We start from the raw sequence: 19,758 nt of genomic DNA, 5'->3' as shown, positions 1-19,758 counted from the left end.
TTGTAAATAATTATTTAATTATCAAGGGTTAGGATTTAGTAAGTTTTAATACTTCTTCCTACTCCTTTTTCACACATGTAAATTAAAGAAATTCCCTATTGAAATTAATTATGTTATCTCTATCTCTTTTTTTAACCATTTGTTTCTATTTTGTGGATATGTTTTAACGACTCAGCTCTTTTTATGTTGAATTTTACATGCTTGACATAAATAACTAAACAAATGAAAACTTTTATTTCCACCTGCTCCCACAGGGGAACCATCCCTCTCCCACAGTTTTCAAGAGACATAAACAAAACCAAGGTCTTTTTTAAAGTTTTAAGAAAATAGCTTCAGAAGAGGAGCTGAAGGATTCTTTACTTGTTTTTCTGATAGTGTTCAGTATGGTGTGATTGAGATAAAAACATATTTTTTAGCTCCATTTTAGTATAACAATGTGTGCATTATGGTACACATGTAGGGACAGCGGATAATTGGACCACACTGGAGGCCCGGGCTTCATATGAAATACAGTACAGTATTAGTATGAACCCCCATGACATTTATGGCGAAACCCATGAAAACATATCAATCCTGCAAAAGCTACTGTGGGGTTGAGCGGGGCTCTGCAGTCTCTCAGATAGCAACACATTTGAAGGACTTTTATTTATTTCCATTTCTTTCCAGGCTCTGAACATCCAGGGCAGACTTAAGTTTCTGCATGGACAGAACCAGCGGCAAGAAAACGGAGGAAAGACTCCGCCTCAGCTCGCCCTTTTTGCCATTGCGACTCCTCTGCAGCCTCCATCTATCCTGGAGATCAGGACCAAGAACATGATCTTCAGAACCAAACACAAGCTGGACTTCACACCCTTCGCCTGTGATGCAAAGTAAGATATGGCATGCAACATACACATAAACATTCCATACGTTTCTTCACGTAAAATATCTTCTATCATGGTAACTTGGCTTGTTAAGATGATTTTTGTGAGATTCCAAAAGCTGTATCAACAATAATGTTTCAATCATGTTGGAGAAGCTTCACACATAATTTTTTTAATCGGACACAGACAAATTTTATAATCGAACCACGCATTTACTATATTAAATTACATATCCATGATTGGAAAGCAGCTGGATGAAGACTAAATCTTCTAAGATATTACAACAAACAGAAATAGACTGTCAGTTAACAGATGGTTTTACATAGAAAAGAAAGAGAAAGAAGACTCAAAATGAAAAGAACAAAAGACAAAAATAACAATAAAATAAAAACCACATACGGAAATACCCATTTGCTTTAAAGTTGGTTGTGCATACTGATGTTTAAAATTGAATTTCCTTCTATGGTCCTTATTTTCTGATCTAAAAACAAACATTTATTTGTATATTTTCCTACATGCACTGGCTAATTGAAATGGCATGTGTGGTTTTCTTCTCCTGTGTATTTGTTTTGCTGCAATACTCATTCACTAGATACACTGGATTTACGATGTGCAGTGTACCATGACCTATGTTCATGAAAATGAATTATGGCCTTTTCTTTGTACAGGGGGAAGATAGTGCTGGGGTACACAGAGGCTGAGCTGCGGGTACGAGGATCTGGTTATCAGTTTATCCATGCAGCAGATATGTTGTACTGCGCAGAGAACCATGTCAGAAGTAAGTTCTGTTCCCTACTGTGGTTAAGACCTTGACCGTGAACCACAATTGTACACAGAATTTATGGTTAAGGTCTGCCCGGGGACCTTTGTATGTACTTGTCGCGCGCGCGTGTGTGTGTGTGCGCGTGTGTGTGTGTGTGTGTGTGTGTGTGTGTGTGTGTGTGTGTGTGTGTGTGTGTGTGTGTGTGTGTGTGTGTGTGTGTGTGTGTGTGTGTGTGTGTGTGTGTGTGTGTGTGTGTGTGTGTGTGATTATGGCAATATAAACTTTCAACAGAATGAAATTAAAGACAGGTTTTGAGGTAGTGAACGTGCCCCTCCGCTCTCTCCACTCCTTTTGATCATCCCGCCACTTCCTGAGCTAGGGATCTACATAAATTTATTATAAACAAACAACAGAAAGCGGTGTTCTCCAAACACTTTTAAGTGGTTCATTTCAAGACAACACAACATATCTTAAGTCCATACATTGTATTTTTTCATGTATTTTGTCGTCCTCATCATCATCATCATCAACATCATCATCGCCAACATATGTGATATGTAATACCAGACTGGCAGGGCTGGAACTCTTTTCAATTTTTGCGGCAGCGAGGCCAACACTGGCTGCTGCTGTTGACATGCTTGACTCTGCGTCATGTAGGTTGTCAAACACGGTGCATTGTTCGGCTTTTAGATACACTCCATGTCTCGCCAGATGCTTCATTTAATTTGAAGTGTTACCTCCCTTGCATGGTATTGCTTTAAGGCATTTGTTGCATCCTCACACATGAAATGGGGCCAAACCATGGAGTGTTTTGTCTTTGGCATCTTCAATAATCCTCTCGCTTTCAGTTCAACAAGTGTGCCGAGTAGCGGCACTGACATCGCGCATGTTGACTCCGGAACACCGGGGGGGCGGTAAAAAAAAAGTCAGGCACTCAAATGTATGTTTCTGTTCGGTCTCGTTACTACTGTTTTTGTTGGAACTGGTTCCCTATTGGCACCGTGTTTTGGTACCCAACCCTGAACGTAACGTAGAGTGTAAGGGCTCCTCCCTCACTGATCCCTCTCGTCTAAAACCAACATATTCGCAACCAGGATGGCTGCGCCTGTAACGGCAAACTCGACGACTCATAGCAGATCTCCACAAACCAATAGGTGACGTCACACATGCTCTGTCCATTAATATTAAGAGTCTATGGTTCACACTAATGAGATGAGAGGTAGCAACGACTCTTTGTATGTTCTTACTTCCGACTTTTAGGCTTTTTTGCTGGATAAATAATTTGTTTTGTCTAAATATGAAGGTGGATAACATTAGTGTTAGTGAGCTACAGTTGCATTTCTAGTGATGAATCAACAAAAACATGTTTTTCTTTTAACACCGCTACATGCTCTCTCTCTCTCTCTTCAGTCTCTCTCTATCTTGCTTGACCAAATAACTTTACCAAGCTTTACAGGCGTGGTCGGGTCGTTCAGGCTCTGCCTAAAACTCTGACATTTCAACCAGCTGTTTGTAACATAAAAATAAAATTGATTATGGATAATTTTATTTCTATAGTTTGTAGCTGACTTTACCTTCTGACTTCTCTATAGGCTGTAGAAACAATTGACGTCCCTTACGTTCTAAAACCCGCCTCTGCGACTTGACCAGCTGAATTGCAGCAAAACCATCAGCTGGCTTGAGTCAAACTGAGACTGATCGGTTCAGACCGGTGAAGGGTTTCTCTTCTACGTTCATAAACGGGTCGGTCTCATCTCAAAATCGTTGGTCTAAACTGGGCTTTAGACAACAATCACACCTCTGGTTAATCACATTTAGGACACTTTTTTTGGATGACAGATGAAAAGAAAAAAAAGATACACTTTAATAAAAGGATTTTTTTTTACAAGCTAAATAATTGATGATAATGTGCTAAATTGAGGATAGACACCCACAGCTGGCACTTTGTCAGACTTTATACCATGCTGTTTTAAAACTTCATGGGCAAAAACATATCCTTCTACACAGGAGCTTATAGCAAAGTTGACTTGGCATGTGAACACAGTTTAAAGGTGGCCTGAAAGAGATGTTCATGTAGTCTGCCTTATATTAAGGAAAGGATTAGTTAATCAAATCGATCCATCTTTGATGTTCATCTGACAGAAAAATGTTGCTATCTGAGATTTAGTCCTGTTAAAAAAAAAAGTTGAGACAGTCTGGTCCAACCTTGTTCAAGAGTTCAGGGAGTTCAGAGAGCTTTCGCTAGTAATCCTGCTGGATTACGGAGCAGATTGAGCAAAGCTGTAGAGCTGCCAGAGGAAAGGATAGGGCCCACAAATCCACGGCCTGAGCAAAGCATCAGAGATGATCCATACAGCAGATCCAACACTCAAACAGAGGTCAGAAGTTACTGACCCCACCGTTCTCTCCTTTCTGTAGTGCAAGGGTCAGCATTGTTTAATCAAGATGTAAAAGAAAGTACATTGTCCCCACAGAAGAGCCAACTGATATGCTCCTTTCATCCTAAATTGATATAATGCTGCAGTTAGATTTTGTGGCCCAAGTCGACTTCCTGATTCACTTTCCATACTTCTCAAAATTGTACAAAAGGAATGCAGAACACGGGATTTATGGGCTCTGACATTTTGCTTAAAGGAGCATATTTTAAATCAAGAGCATCTTGTTTAAGAGCTCCTGGCCCGATTAGAACAATTAGAGGATGTCAGTCAGTTGGGTCATCATTACAACAATGTGGTCCACTTTCATCCAAAAGTAATATTACAAACCAAAATAACTTTCATCATCATCCGCAACTTCTACTTGTTCCCAAGGAGTAACATTTTTTATTCATTAACCCCATATTGACATTTGGAGCCACCGGTATGCAAAAATGCAATGTACAGTTTTGGACTCTGTTGCGGCTAAAATAAAGTGCTTTCAGTGGGTTCATATTTATGTTAGTATCCAGTTCACTCAATATACCTGTGTTTGTGTTCCATATTTGTAGTGATGAAGACTGGAGAGAGTGGTCTGACCGTGTTCAGGCTCCTCACCAAGGAGAATCGCTGGAAATGGGTCCAGGCCAACGCCAGGCTGGTGTACAAGAACGGCAAACCAGACTACATCATTGCCACCCAGAGGCCTCTTTTGTATGTTTTACAGCATAGATCAACAAAATGTACCAGTTGCATTCAATGACAAACTTGCATTACCAGAACCTTGATATATTATCAAAGTTTTAAGGGGAATACATTTATAATTTAGTGTGTGTTTGAATGAGATTATTGAATGAGATTGATCAGTTTTCAATATGATGTGACACAGACTCATTTACACATATAAGACAACTTAAATCATGGAACAAGGGGTAAGCATCAAACCAGAAGCAAAGCTAGTAACTTTGATCCTAAATAAATGACTCCAGTAAATAATCATGTTTTCCGTCTTTATAGGGATGAAGAGGGAGGAGAACACTTGCGTAAGCGCTCCATGCATCTACCCTTTACCTATGCTACAGGCGAGGCCCTGCTCTACCAGTCCAACCATCCTATAGCTGTCTTTAGAGATGAAGGTCAAGAGAAAAATGGCAGTAAGTCAAAAAAGAGCCGTGCTGAAAGGCTGGTGAGGGATGGTCTGGACCCTGGCTCTCTTCTGGGAGCACTTATGAGTCAGGATGAGTCGGTGTATGTTTGTCAGCCAGACCTGGAGCCCAAAATGTCAATCCATAGCTTCTTTGGTGACCAAATGGGCTTCTCTGACTCAGAACCAACCAGCTTGCACAGGAGCTGGGACGAGCCGAGCAATGGCGTGCTGGGTCCAGGCATCACAGAGTCAGGCACCAGCTTTGATCCGCTGCTGGCTACTATGGACTCCCTCTCCCTGGACGGTCAAGCCGTTTGGGATTCGGATGAGGGGGGTTGTTCAAACAGCGAGCTGTTTGGAGCTCTGGAAGGGCTGGGCCTGAGTGCCGAGGACCTGGAGCTACTGCTGCTGGACGAACGGATGATCAGAATTGAGATGGACCCCGAACGTGTGCCCAGCTTGGACGACCTGCTGACAAACGATGAGATCCTCTCATACATCTACAACTCCATAGAGGGGAGGGTTGATTCAACCGAGCATGGAGGACCGGTGCCTCCGAGTACTGCTTCAGCACCAGCCGCAATCGTGTCGCTACCTGAAAGTAATGCCACTTCTGACAGTAATGTGCAAATGCAGTTTCCCCCGGTGGGGCAGGCTCCCATCGTTAAGCTGTCCCAGCAGATGCAACAGCATCTCAGCATGCAAACAGGTAAAGTTGTGCATGACTGGGGCCAGCAGAGCAACCATTTGGCAACCACGATAGTTAACGGGGAGTTGAAATCCTTCACCAGTGGACAATGGTCCGCCCAAAACATTCTAGTCACTGCAGGGATACAACTGGAACACTTTAAAACACAACCGAATATTTTCAACGGCAAGGCCTCAGAGCTGGACGGAGAGCTTCATCAGCAGCAAATTCATCAGCGCTACCTGCAGCAGCAACCCAGGATGCAGAACCATCTCTCACAGCAGTGCCAAGCCAAACAGAAGGCAGCCAACCTCAACGGACTGTGTGGCGTCTCCAACACTGAGCATTCGGCAGGGAAATCCCTTTGGCAGGACTATGGATTCAGCGAGAGTCTGGGCAACAACGCCTGCATTGATAACGGCCAAAAACCTCTAACAAACACCTCACTAGATTCTTGCATGGATTATAACATGCCTGGTGTTGACATTGCGGATTACACTGCCAGTGGAAGCGGTTTGTTTGGGAGGAGTGGACCGCAGCACGGGGACTCCACAGCGCCATCCTTCCAGGGGATACACCATAAACAGCAACAGGAGCAGATCCCAGTTCCTTTGGCTCAAGTCATCTCCAGCTTGTCGCAGTGCCCACCCCCCAACGCCTCTCTGGAGCAGATCCTGGGGGTAGGCAAGCCCTGCCGACAGTTGGACGCCTATGGCATGGTGACCTCTGAGATTCCTCATGACCCCAGTCCCAATAAGGTGAGGGCGCTTGTGGCAGGGTTAGCTCAGAGGTGCATGCCTCAACGCAGAATGTCCAGGGATTACCCCCCCCCCCCCAATCTCCCTCTCCCTCCCTCACTCTTTTTACATGTAGTTGTCCTTTCCATTAAAAGGCTAAAATGCCCCCCAAAAAAATCTTTAAACACTGTTGCAAAAGGACCCATACTGTTAGGGAGATGGTTCTCAAAAGCTTTCAAATGATCATGTATAATTATTATCATGTTTTAAGTAACAGGCTTTACATTTAATCACACTGGTACTGGTGCTCAAGGGGCGGTCCAATACTTAGGGCTGCACAATTAATTGGAATTTCATAAAAATCGCAATATGGACCAGACTAGCTTTATTTATATAGCACATTTAAGCGACAAGACAATTCAAGTGCTTTACATTTAAGAACTTTGTAAGACTGAAGTACTTTTATCAAATAGTATACAAATATGTGTATCTGACAAATTCCTTACATTTTTAAATGTAGTTATACAGATGTGCCGATGTGATTTGCCTTTGTCTTGCAATATGTGGGGTATTAAAGCATCATCTTTAGTCAGAGTTATCACAGGCAAGGCATAGAATACTACGGTGACTTATTCTAGCTTGTGCACACACATTTACAGAATATCATTTTATCTTGTAAAGATATGTGTAGTGTATTTCAAAGGTTACATTGCACAGTATGGTATACTAATCCGATAAATGCTAGTTGGATCAAATCAGATGGATCATTAGTGGTAGGCAGAACGTGTCAATATGCCAGAAGAGGAACATAGTAGCCAATCAGAGACCTAAGAGGCACAGCACTGTTTTTTCTACATCTGTGTCTTGTTTTGTTTTTTTCAAGGTCATTACTCAATATGCAGGGATTGAGTAAAAAGTGTAGTGTGCTATGACCTTAAAAAACATGGAAGCACTGCGCTGTTGTTTTTATTTGCTGCAGAGACAGAAAGTGTTTGCAGACCGGATGAGAAGAGATGTAGTGCTGAATTCTTCAACGTCATACACAATCATCACGTAGTACAATGTTGCACAACATTTCTTAGACATTTCTGTTAAAAATCTATTAAGCAAACAGCAGGAAATGTAGTATTTCTATATGATTCAATGCAAAATAACAAACCCAAACATAACTTTATACACTTACCCAGATAACTTTCTACATCCATACAGTGTATTTGCATATGCATGCATACACTTGCCTACATATGTACATGCATACATACAGTATACCCGTCAGTCATGTCTTTGAACCCTTTTTTAAATTTGAAGACATTCTTAATATGTTTTAATTCCTCTGGTGGCCCTGTGCAGATGGAGGATGGCTGCCTCCTGAACAGTACTTACCCAGGAGGCTGTGCTCTGCCTAATAGAAATGGAGTGGAGCCCCCTACTGTCCAGATGCCGAGCCCTGAGACTTTGTCCAGCCTCCCAGACCCACCAGCCACCGGGTTCTACCTCTGACCAGCTGCCCAGCAACAGTCATGCAGCAGGACTCTGTTAATGGCCAGAAAGACACAATGACTGGACCAGCCTTATAAATCTAGATACCACAACAAACAAAGCTGAATAAACGTAGGCCTATATGTTTTTTTCTTTCTTTTTGTTTTTGTTTCCAATTTGTATTTTATTTTTGTGTGTGTATGTATGTTGTATTTCAAGTCATATTATCATACGAGTCCTTCGTTTACAATAATGCAGTCAAGAGTGCTCAGTTGAGTTTATTTCAAATACTAGAGAGGTAAATATGAGTTTCATAAAATTGCGTTCAGATACAACACGAAGCAGGATTAAGAGTTTAAAGCAAATAAAAAATATGAATAAATCTATTATTTAATGTTTAAATCTAAAAAAACACGTCTGTCATTTCACGTAGGATTTTAATATATTTTGTACATAGTGTAAGAGCAAGATAAAAGGAAGAGATGTCCTCTAAAATGTAGTTATACTGAGTTAATATTGGGTGTTGGGTACCAGTGGAAGCTGAATATACACATTCAATATCACTTTTTTGTAGATTAAGGTTAGTTGATCACAAAACGTATTATAATTTTAGTCATTTTTCAAGCAAATATACCAGACATTTGTTGGTTCCAGCTTCTCAAATATGAGGATTGGCTGCTTTTTTTTTGTCTTATATGGAAGTCAGTTAAATATCTTTAAGTGTTGGACTGTCATTTGGGGGAAAAAAGAGACATCTGAAGACGTGACGTACAACTCTGGGAAATTGTGACCAGCATTTTTTGACTACTAATCAAGACATTAACCCCAGCAGGCTAAGCGATAACGGAAACGATCGTTCATTTGCACCGATAAATTGTGAGATGCGAAAGCAATCAAACAGAGACACATAAGCTGATGAAGAGAGGTTGTCGTAGGTTTCCACTTCATGAATGTACATAGGAATATGAGTATCTGACCAAGTATCAAATGCAGTTATTTTTCTCAGATATATTCAGATTTTCATTCTTTGTTTTTAGAAACATTTGTTTCGCTTTGTATCTGAACGCACCATAAAACACACACAAACACACTCTAATCCCCCGTCAGTGCAACTCCATTTGCTACATTTTCCATCATGCTACAAGAATGTAATCTCTCTGCATTCAGTGAATTCATCAGCAACGAGATTAATCCCTATATGTTTGAACAAAAGTATAGAATATGGAAAATTATGGCTAGAAATACCCTGCACTTTATTCCAAGCACCCACTTTAAAAGGCAAATGTGTAGTCGGGGATACAGTGGTCATAAAAACAACCTGTTTGTCTTTAAAGCTAGTGATGCAACGTGGACCAGTTTGCATTTTTTATTCTTATTCTGAGGCACATTTCAGGTGATGGGTTAATGTCCTCACAAGCACAATCACTTCCGTACAACTGTTCATGTCATCATTTTGATCTTTCTTCACTTGAATTACTTGTCGTCGATGATGTTGATTGGACACTTGGATGAGTTTTCTTTCCTTATTTTGGTTATAAGGTGAAGTGACTTAAGTAGAAGAAGTCCACTTTGTTAATGATCTGTATTTATATCCAGCAAGTACACATTCTTGATTGTTTTGAAGTTTATGTGTAAGACATTCTTGTACAAAAAAAGAAGAAGAAAATGTTATGCTTTATTATCCTCTTAGCTACATGTAAGCAGTGGTTGCGCCGGCTCTTCAGAGGAAATCAATTAATCCAGACACAACTCCATCACGGTACAGTTCAAGGTTTTTAAAGGAAAAGGCTGACATCATTGGGAAATCCTCTAGTGCAGGGGTCTTCAACAGGGGGTCCGCGACCCCTAGGGGGTCCGCGGAGGTACTGCATGGGGGTCGCAAAAGTTTTGGTTGATTCGAATTTTTTTTATATTCCCCCCCCTGCACTTTTTTCCACCAATTGAAATGTCTTTAAATACACATTAACATGAATTCAACACACTGTAGTAAACAGATAAATGGAGGCAGAAGATGTCTTTCAGTCATCAATGCACACATGGTACTATAGGACCAGTTTGATATAACACCATTTTATACAATATATATAATTAGGGGGTCCCCGCTCCATCTCGCCATCAGTTTGGGGGTCCTTGGCCTGGAAAACGTTGAAGACCCCTGCTCTAGTGTGCTTGCGCTGTCTCACTTAGATTTGGAGAAAGCAAAGACTTTACCTGACAAAATGTCAGACTTTTCCTTTTTAAATGGTAGAAAACTTGGCGATATATATATATATATATACATAAATCTATATATATATCAGGTCAGTAAATTTCAGGTGTGCGCAGCATCTCAGAGCAATTTCCAGAATGGCAAACACTGAAAAACCAAATGTGAGTATTAAAAGAGAAGGATACAGATCTGAATGTTTGTTGTACATAGCAAAAATAATTACTGGAAAATGATGCAGAGTAGAACTATTTCATTGCGAAGAGATGCTGAAAAGAGATTTCCATTTAATTGTTCAAACAATGTCATTACTATTGGTATTATTATTGTTTTATGTTTTATGTTGAAATGTGATACACACGTGGTTACATGTTTTCTAATTGACTCGTTTCCCTTTCTTTTTTTTACAGCGAAAATGTTTAATATGATTGATGTGACTTACTAACAATGTGAAAAAAAGATGTGTATATAAAGGCAAACGAGCTTTGAAAAAATACACAGTCCTCCAAACTATACAATACAGGTTGTTTATCCCTTCCCTCTAAAACGGCCCACAGGAGCATTGCATAACTGAACGCCCCTAGCAGTGGCAGGAAATACGACCCACGGGAGTGTTTTCCATCCTCGGGTCTAAAACACAGAACGTAAAAGCTGTGATTTTTAAACAATAGACTGTATATAAAGATGGACGACACATCGCCAGTTCCTCTCACTGTACTGTGCAAAAGTGAAGCCAAAATATCCTGGATATTGGCGCTGCCATCTTGTAATTTTGAAGTCAGAGTCTGGACGGCGATAGTCTATATCCACAATGTTCCACATCCGGGATTGCTCCGTTTCTGCAGGAAATTCTGCCGGATTTCACTCTTTTCTGCCGGATGTCTGTTACCTTTCTCTTTCTTTATGTTGGCATTGTAAACTTAGGTGGATTTTTGAAGACTACACCAGTGAAAATACATAATGGTTAACTGCTCCCCAGATCTCTGCAGGGTAAATCCAGACAGCTAGCTAGACTATTATGTTTTCTGTTGCACAACTAAAACAACATTTGAACGTTCACGTGTTCGGCCAAAACAAGTTCCCTCCCGGAGCTATTTTGCAGAGGTGCCGTGGCTCCGTACTGTTCTTTGCCAAACTAAAATGGAAAGCAGCATTGTGCCCTTATCAAATTACAAAAGTAAAAAAAGCATAAATAAGATTAAATAAAATTAAAGAAGAAAAAAACAAATATATCTCCCCCTCACTGTTAAAAAGAAAGTAGCTTTTTTTTTTTACTTTCACTTGAGTAGATTTTTATACTGGTAATTGTACTTGTAAAAGTTCATGAAAGTAATAGTACTTTTACTAAAGTAGAATATTATTGTACTCTTTCCACCTCTCTTTTATACACATGCCGAAGAACGGGAAAATAGTTCTTTTTTTTTTTCAAGCAACTTTAAAGAATATATAAAACCCAGCAGTGTGCATTTTCTTAGCCTCCCCTTTCAATTGCAAAATTCAAAATTACTAGACAAAAAAGTTATATCCTGAGAAAATAGATTTTGAGGGGTGTACCTCTGTAGACCACCATTCATTCTGTACTCACCCATGAGTGCCCTCATATGGAGCCAGAGTGGAACTGCAATAAGTTCAAAAACTGGAAGTCTCCCGAGAGTGGATGTTCTCCTCCTATTAGACATTATCTGCCTGGTCTTCTTGGTGAATGTCTTGCATTTGTTATTCTTCGTCCAATTACTTCCTGCTTTTCTCCAGTCATAATTTCTACAGCCGTTAGAGCTCCACTACGAACAGAAACATGAGTCGTGACTGCTGCTTTAACAAACGACTTATGTGGCCGTGTTTCAGGGCAGGACATATTTTCAAATACAGGTATACGTAGTTTTACATTAAGTCAATCGTTTCAAGCACTGTTTTTTGAAACACTTGCTTATCAAACTTCTTTTTGGATTATTATCTCTTTTTCTTTTAAATTGTAAATAGGACTCTCATCACACTGGACTCTACGACAGCCTGAAAATGGTGCCATACTACTGAGACTTGTTAAATACGCTATAATGTTGGAGAGTTTAAGTTGGTCTTTTTCTTTTTGCCACGGTAACTTTAACATGCTGACAGGACAGGTCTATGTGTTGCAGATTTGACCCGTCTCCTCTGACCGCTTGTTTGAAATGTTTTTTTTTCTTCTTCTTTGAAATGAAGAATTTCACTAAAGTGAAAAACACAAACATCTTGCAAGCATACAACTGAAGTGTCTCCCTCTTTGAGCCTTCCAGTTTTCTACTCACTCGGACAGTAAACAGCAAGGGTTTCCAACCGGACTCCTTACTGTGGAACCCTGACATGTAAAGGTGCTATGAGAGGTATTTTAACATCAATAAACCAATACCACATCAACTCTAAGAAGTCTGCGTGATAACTGTAAACAGATCCACTGCCAACCAGCAGGGGAAGAAGTATTCAGATCCTCTACTTCAGTAAAAGTACTAATGCTACACTAAAATTCCTTCATTTAAAATGTTACTTAAGTTGCTGTATGTAAGTATCGTCAGGAAAATGTACTTAAAGTATTGAAAGTACAACTACTCAAAGCAGAAAAATCCTCACATTTTAGAAACTGAAACGATCCAAACTACTCTCTGTTTACTCGACTTAATTCAGATGGACTTGTTGGCCATTACGTTGATGGGTAATTTAATTTATAATAAAACATCGTACTTCATAAACTTCATGTGTTAAAATTAATTTATAAAGTAACTAAAGCTGTCAGATAAAAGTATAATGATTCTCTCTGAAATGTAGCGGAGTAGAAGTAGAAAGCCGCACAAAAAGATTAATGATTTTAAGTTATCAATAAAAAAAAAGTACTTCTAACTGCTCCTCGCATTTCTGCTCTTGGGTCCAAGCCAGATTACTAACATTAAAAGCCTTTAACTTTCCTTTCAAGCGAACAGAGACTCGTGCATTCTTGTAGCGATGGTGTTGTTGATGGAGTGGGCCCAACGTTGCAGCCGCTGCCTTCAGACTTCACTGTGATGCTTTGTGATCAGCAGGCAGCCAGAGGGGAGCAGTGGCAGTACTAACAGGAGAGAAGGGACATGCAGTCACAATGTTGTCTTCACTCTGATGCAGGCTTCTCACACATAGTAACCCATTTTGTCACACACAGACACTGTTCTTCATATCATTAGTGGTGCAGATAACACTCCTTCAGAAATTTAGTCATGCAGTCCTCATTTGAAAACCTTAAAACAAAACTATTTTACACACAGTTTAAACCAGGGGTCTCAAACGTGTTTAAGCCCACGACCCCTCAGCTGAAAGAGAGATGGAGCAGTGACCCCTCATGATGTATACAATAGAGCTACATATTAAACTAGGCCTACAATATTGTGCAGGGCTGCCGATGTTATGGTTGTGTATATGTTTCAGTTTCCTGTTTTATTTTGAAGTCTGTTTTTTCTCCCTTGCCAAGTTTTGTTTTATTTCCTGCCTTGGTTGATTGGCTGCCCCACCGTGATGTTTCACTTGCTTGAGTCCCTTGTTCACCTCGTTACTTCTTGTAGTTAGTTTCTGTGTTGTCTTTGTCTGTTGTCCGATCATTATTTCTGTATTGCATTTAGGGTAAGTAGTCTACCTTTTTGTCTCGCTGTTGTCTCTAAAATGATATATTTCTGTTTGCTCATATAACTGCACTTATTTTGTAGACAAATGGAATGGTCAAGCACATAGGAACCACTTTTCCTCCGTGGATGCTTACGGGTGCACAACCTTTAAAAAAAACAAAGTAATCAATTGGCTTTCATTTCAAAATCTTAGGAAATGGAAAGCGGCCGACACAAACAAACACGCCTATTAACTTTATAATGCTTAAAATAAGTGATGTTATGTTTTCTTTGAATGCAGTCAGCCACAGAGGAAATAATGGTATATTGCAGATTAGCCCGAGGCTCAGTGACACCACTAATATTGAAAGATCCAGAGGTTTTATTACTCATTGTTAACAGCAGGAAAAGAGGGGGGCAGAGGGATGTGGATCGGGGGGGGCAGAGGGACTCAATGTTCACATATAAACCTGTTATTACCAACCTTAGATTTAGATTTAACATTAACGTAAAGCCATAGGAAATGTGATCTTGCATCAATATTTTTCAAGATAAAGACAATAATAGTAAAAAATCAGAAGATTTCCTTCCCTCTCCCAGTATATATAAGATTTCCTCAGAAGATTGAGAGGCGAATGTCAGAAGCAGTGGGAAAGTCACATTGTGTCTCCTGAGGACATAGCCGCACATCTCCAGCGAGAGGCTTGATTGTGGGTGAGAGGCACTAAAGCTCTCCTTGTTTATGCTAGAAGACACATCTCGCCTTATTTTAGTTTTTTTGTTGTCTTTAAGAAAAAAGAAAGCACAATGGGAAAAGTGTGCCCAAGGGATACTGTTAGAGATGTGCGCTTTGTCAGACTGCAGACATATTAAGATCATAACTCGCCAATTAGAGTCCCTCTGAAGTAGAGGCAGAAGGGACTGTGGCCTGGGACAAGTGAATCATCAGCCCAGTCTGCTTCTCCCCTCTGTGTCATGACCCTGTGGTTTCCATGAACGTCAAATACAGACTAAAGAGCGGCCGAAGAGAAACAGCATGCATGGAAAAACATCTCATGTCTTCATAGTTTAGCTTAATTAAAAGCTGCAAGTGTGGAGAGGTGATCTTGTGTACACTAGTGGAATGTAAATAAGTACGTGTTCAACTACAAATGTTGAGGTACATGTACTTTACTTGAGTCTTTTTGTTTTGATGTCACTTTCTACTTCTACTCTGCTACATTTCAGAGAGAAATATTGTACTTTTTACTCCACTACACTAATCTGCCAGCTTTAGTTAATAGTTACTTTGCAAATTTAGATTGTTCCACACAAAACACATGTAGTTTATAAATTACAATGTTTTATTATGAATTAAACTACCCAACAATATAGCGGCCTACAAGTCCAGGTGAAACGATTAGACTATTAAACACTTAGTTAATTGACAGAACTGTTTGGATCTCTTCCTTTTATTACTTTATGTACATTTACTAAGTGTACTATGTACATACTTTTGTTAACTATTTTCAATGCAGGACTTACTTGTAGCAGAGTATTTTTACAGTGGGCCTTTAATATTGATAGGACAGCTGACTTGAAAGTGGAGAGAGAGGGGGAATGACATGTATCAAAGGGCCAAAGGCTGGAACCAAACTGCGGCCGCTGCGTAGAGGACCAAGCATTTTTACTTTGCTGTTGTACTTTTTTTTTGACAGGTGTAGTCACTTTTTATTTTACGGTTTAAGATTATGCCAAAAGTCAAATGATGCACTTATAAAAGACAAGGCATCATTATATAAAACAAGTCCTTCCCAACCTTTTTGGTAGGTGGCCCCATACATAAAAGCAGTCAGGGGCTTTTGTCCTACTTCAGATGTCTATGAGTCACCCGACTGATGTCTCATCTGAACCTTTCAGATGGTTGAATTTAAATTACTGTAGAGGTAAAACTCTAGCATGGGAACCAGATTCATCCGCAAGCTCATGTTGCATTTTCTCAGGCATTTGGAAGTCATTTTGGCGATGCCAGGCTTGTAAAACTCTTTACTATTTCACCCAAAAAACAAAGATTAGAACATGTTCCAAAATATGAACACAAATGTGTGTATCAAAACTTAGTTTTTTCTTCTTTTCCCTCCCTTGAATCATCTCACAATGCAACATTTATCTTGTGACCCTTTGGAGGAATGGTTGGTGACCAGTCAGAGACACATTGAACATCTGTATTAATGTAGTAGAGTGTGTTTGCATTGCTCTTTTGGTACTTTTACCTCATTAATGATATGGGTATAGAATTCTATCGTCATTAACTTTATTTAAAAAAACACTTGGGCTTTTCCAACTGAAGACATGACTGAAAGTGAAAAATGGCGATTCCAGTCTTGTCTTAGGGACTTATTGTAAATGTTGTGTGTGATAGTATTTGCCTGTTAGTGCACTGAAACCCCTGCAGACCCTCGCAGGTGTTTTGACTCCAGCCATTCAGACCTCTGCTGCGGTTGAAGTTGGGTGGAGCTTTGTCGGGAATTACATGAGCTCATGAAACAGGTGCATCAAAACTAACAGGAGAGTGCAGATTAAAGATGTCAGCCAATACGAAACCTCTACACACACACAGACACACACACACACACACACACACACACACACACACACACACACACACACACACACACACACACACACACACACACACATTGTACATCTTACTATCTTTGTGGGGACCCGTTATTGATACCATGCATTTCCCTTACCCCTTACCCAAACCTTAATCATCACAACTAACTGCCTAACCCCAACCCAATTCTAACCCTAATTCTAAAACCAAGTCTTAACCCTCAAACAGCCCTTTAAATTAGGGGTCCTGCATTTTGGTCTCTGTCTGGACCCCATAAATATACTGTATTCCAGGTTTTTGGACCCCACAAATGTAGTTAAACAAGAACAAACACACACACACACATTTTCCTGCTGCAGGGTTCATTAACTTCTTGACATTGTTACCACTTGTCCTGAGCGACTGTAGCCTGTCATTGAACAAGTTAGTAAGCATGCAAAAAGTCTATTATTTTGAACATAACCAAACCATGCATTAAAAGGGACTTGAGAAGGGGTTTAATTGGGCCCTCTGGGGCTGTCAAGTGGGACAAAAAATCATGTGATAATAACAATATACAATGGTTTAGCCATTTTGTGCAATGGTGTACACTAGATGGCAGCAGCACACAGTGAGAGGACACGGACACTGGAGCAGCCTTCACACGGCCTCCCTGCTGATAGGGTGAAGTGTTCAGTGACAGGAGGAGAGCTCACACTGGCAGGTAAACCAGAGGAGAAGAGGCTGAGGGAGTGAAAGGGGCATGTTAAACACTGTTATCTCTGGACAAAGGCCAACATCCTGCCAGGTTCCAAAACTGGAGTAGGAGAACACTATTGGCTTCATGTCAAAGACTTAACTCAGCATACATCATACAATAACTGCTGTGAAATGAAACATGATATTTGGACAAAACTAATTTTTCATTAGTTGTGATGAATTAACAACACTTTATGACCAGAATACATTGCTTCAAGGATAACTGTGTAATCACAGTCCAACATTTATTCCTCTTTTGCTTTGTTTTGCACATTTGCGGCATCTCCTCCCTTTTGGGGGGCACAACAGTCTGAAAGACTCCCCTATTTTAGCCTCAAAACCTTGTTTGGGTTTTTGAGTTAGCAAACATTTGCCTATGTTTGCCTTGTCGAGTTTTCTCTGCAGCCACGTCACGAATGCACACCCATTTGATTCTCCTTTAAGCTCTAGTTTGGTCTTCACTAATTCCTGTGTTTGCCTGCTGTTCGGTGCTGGGCACGTAGCATATTAAAGTTAAAATATTGAAGCTTTAGTATAGATTGTCGAGATTGAACCAAATAGTAAATGTGCAGTAAAACCTAAACTATTTGCTCAAAAAGACGCCAAAAAGTTAAAAAAATTAAAAATAAATAAAAGAATAGGAAAAAAGACTGGAGATCATTTCCTATGCGGGGTCACTGCACAAAACTCCGTTTTGCATGTTCACAATTGAGTCTTTGATGACATACAGTATATTGATTAATGGCACTTTAAGGGTCCATTTGGCCATCGCGTCAGTGAATGCTACTGATTCGTGGTCTAAGTATGTGGAGGGAGAAATGTGGATTAAGAAGTCTGGATAACAAATGACATACAGTAGTGGAGTTTTGCTTTGATGAATAGGCAGGGGGATCTTCCACTCTATTTTCAAACAGACAAACTGGAACTTAATGGAGCGCACATTACAGTCCAGCTGAATCACTACCAGCCAGACACTCTCCAAATCATTGTATCAGCAAGGTTACAGTTTAGTAAGAACTTTTCTTTTGTGGTTTTGTAATGCAAATGGGTGAGTCACTTGAAAAGCTTCTTGATGTAGTGTCAACTCCAGGGCAACAGAGTCATTGTATTTGTAACAGATACAAAGATACTCGCTCAACGTTTTCAGATTTGAAGTAGTTCACCCTTTACTGTCAGGTCCTTTCCATTTGTTTCCATTCTGGTCAGTTTTGCCAGTTCTTTGCTGTTTTCTCGCTTTTTGCTCACAGGTTTCTTCATAGAGCTCCCCCTACAGCTTGGAATAGATATTTGGCAGCTCACTTGTATTTAACTCCTCACTCACTCAATCTCCCTTTTCTCTGTTCCTCTGACAATGCTTTCTTAAGTTTCTGTTTCTTTTTTGCTGGATCAGTCATGAAGATAGTGTTAGAAACTTCATCACTACCTTGTTAGCCACGTCCTGAATGGGCGTGTGTGTGCAAGCACATTGTTACATTGCAAGACCTGATATCACGTGATACTTTGTGACGATGAGTCCGGCGACTAGTTGACCGAAATTTCCTAGGGTGGTTTTTCCTCTCACAGGAGCAAGGGGGGGGCGAGTTGACCACCATTCAACTTGAAAAAAAGTCATATAACCATTCCAATGACTCCAAAGCCGCTCAGTTAAGGTAAATTAAGCGAGGCGAACCGCATAGTTCCCTTTTTAGAGCCATATTAAAACAACTACATTTGAGTCGCTACATGTCAAGCTTTAATTTTGTCTTTTTCACAAATTTAGCATGTGTATCCTCATTTTAAATATGTCCATGTTTCCATATTTCTGTGTGAAGAAATTTGGGCAACATTCTGAGTTTTTTTTAATTTGCTGTCCGCTGTGGATAAATGGATTTCCTGAAATCCAAATTTTTGTTGTCTCTGCAGCCAGCAGCTTTAATCAGCAGATAAATACTTCTGTGGCTATTCATGGTCTCCAGAGGACGATTCCTAATGTTTCTGTTTAAGTCAGGTTTAGGCTACTTATGTAGCCCAAAATCCTGAAATAGTTTCAGAGGGATTCACAATATGTGCATCATAAGACATCCTTTATCCTTAGACTTTCAGATCAGTGCCCTGTGTACGGGGTAAACAGAAGTAGTACAAAGACAATATAGACGTCAAGCATCTTCCAGGTGCCAAGTACTGGTTGGACCTGGTCCAAAAAAAACGTCCCTGTGCCTCTGAGACCTGGTCTACAGTAACACAGTCCATTATCATTACCTGCTGATCATGTGCCATGTGCTCTGTTGTTGATGGCTGTCTCAGCACTCTTTGGACAGGTCAGGTGACCCTTGACATGTCGTCAGCCTATCACAGGGCTGCCATTTACACTTCGATATTTTACTGTCTCCAGTTCACCAAGTCTGCAAGTCTTTGGACTTTGGGAGGAAACCACAGCAGAACAATTGAACTTGCACAGTGTTGTACACTTAAAAAAGTAAGTAAGTGTTTTTTTCATTTTGTTGTTAGCAATACATTTTTTTGGGGGGGGGTAGATGTCCTAT

At 40.2% G+C, this 19,758-nt stretch overlaps 1 protein-coding gene across 2 annotated transcripts in view; it reads left to right on the top strand.

Annotated features, from left to right (window-relative positions):
• The window catches only part of LOC117952896 (aryl hydrocarbon receptor-like), a 45,208-nt gene extending 36,745 nt beyond the window's left edge, over positions 1-8,463 (top strand). For both annotated transcript variants that reach the window (XM_034885503.1, XM_034885502.1), the window contains 5 exons: positions 667-869; positions 1,532-1,641; positions 4,613-4,754; positions 5,058-6,633; positions 7,963-8,463. In XM_034885503.1, coding sequence (XP_034741394.1) covers positions 667-869; positions 1,532-1,641; positions 4,613-4,754; positions 5,058-6,633; positions 7,963-8,112 — 2,181 coding nt within the window. In that variant the 3' untranslated portion in view covers positions 8,113-8,463. The remainder of the gene's footprint in view (positions 1-666; positions 870-1,531; positions 1,642-4,612; positions 4,755-5,057; positions 6,634-7,962) is intronic.
• Positions 8,464-19,758: the final 11,295 nt, after the last annotated feature.

This window comes from Etheostoma cragini, chromosome 11 (assembly GCF_013103735.1).
Source record: "Etheostoma cragini isolate CJK2018 chromosome 11, CSU_Ecrag_1.0, whole genome shotgun sequence".
In the NCBI taxonomy this organism is placed as follows: Eukaryota; Metazoa; Chordata; class Actinopteri; order Perciformes; family Percidae; genus Etheostoma; species Etheostoma cragini.
This window is presented reverse-complemented; position numbering and strand designations above follow the sequence as displayed.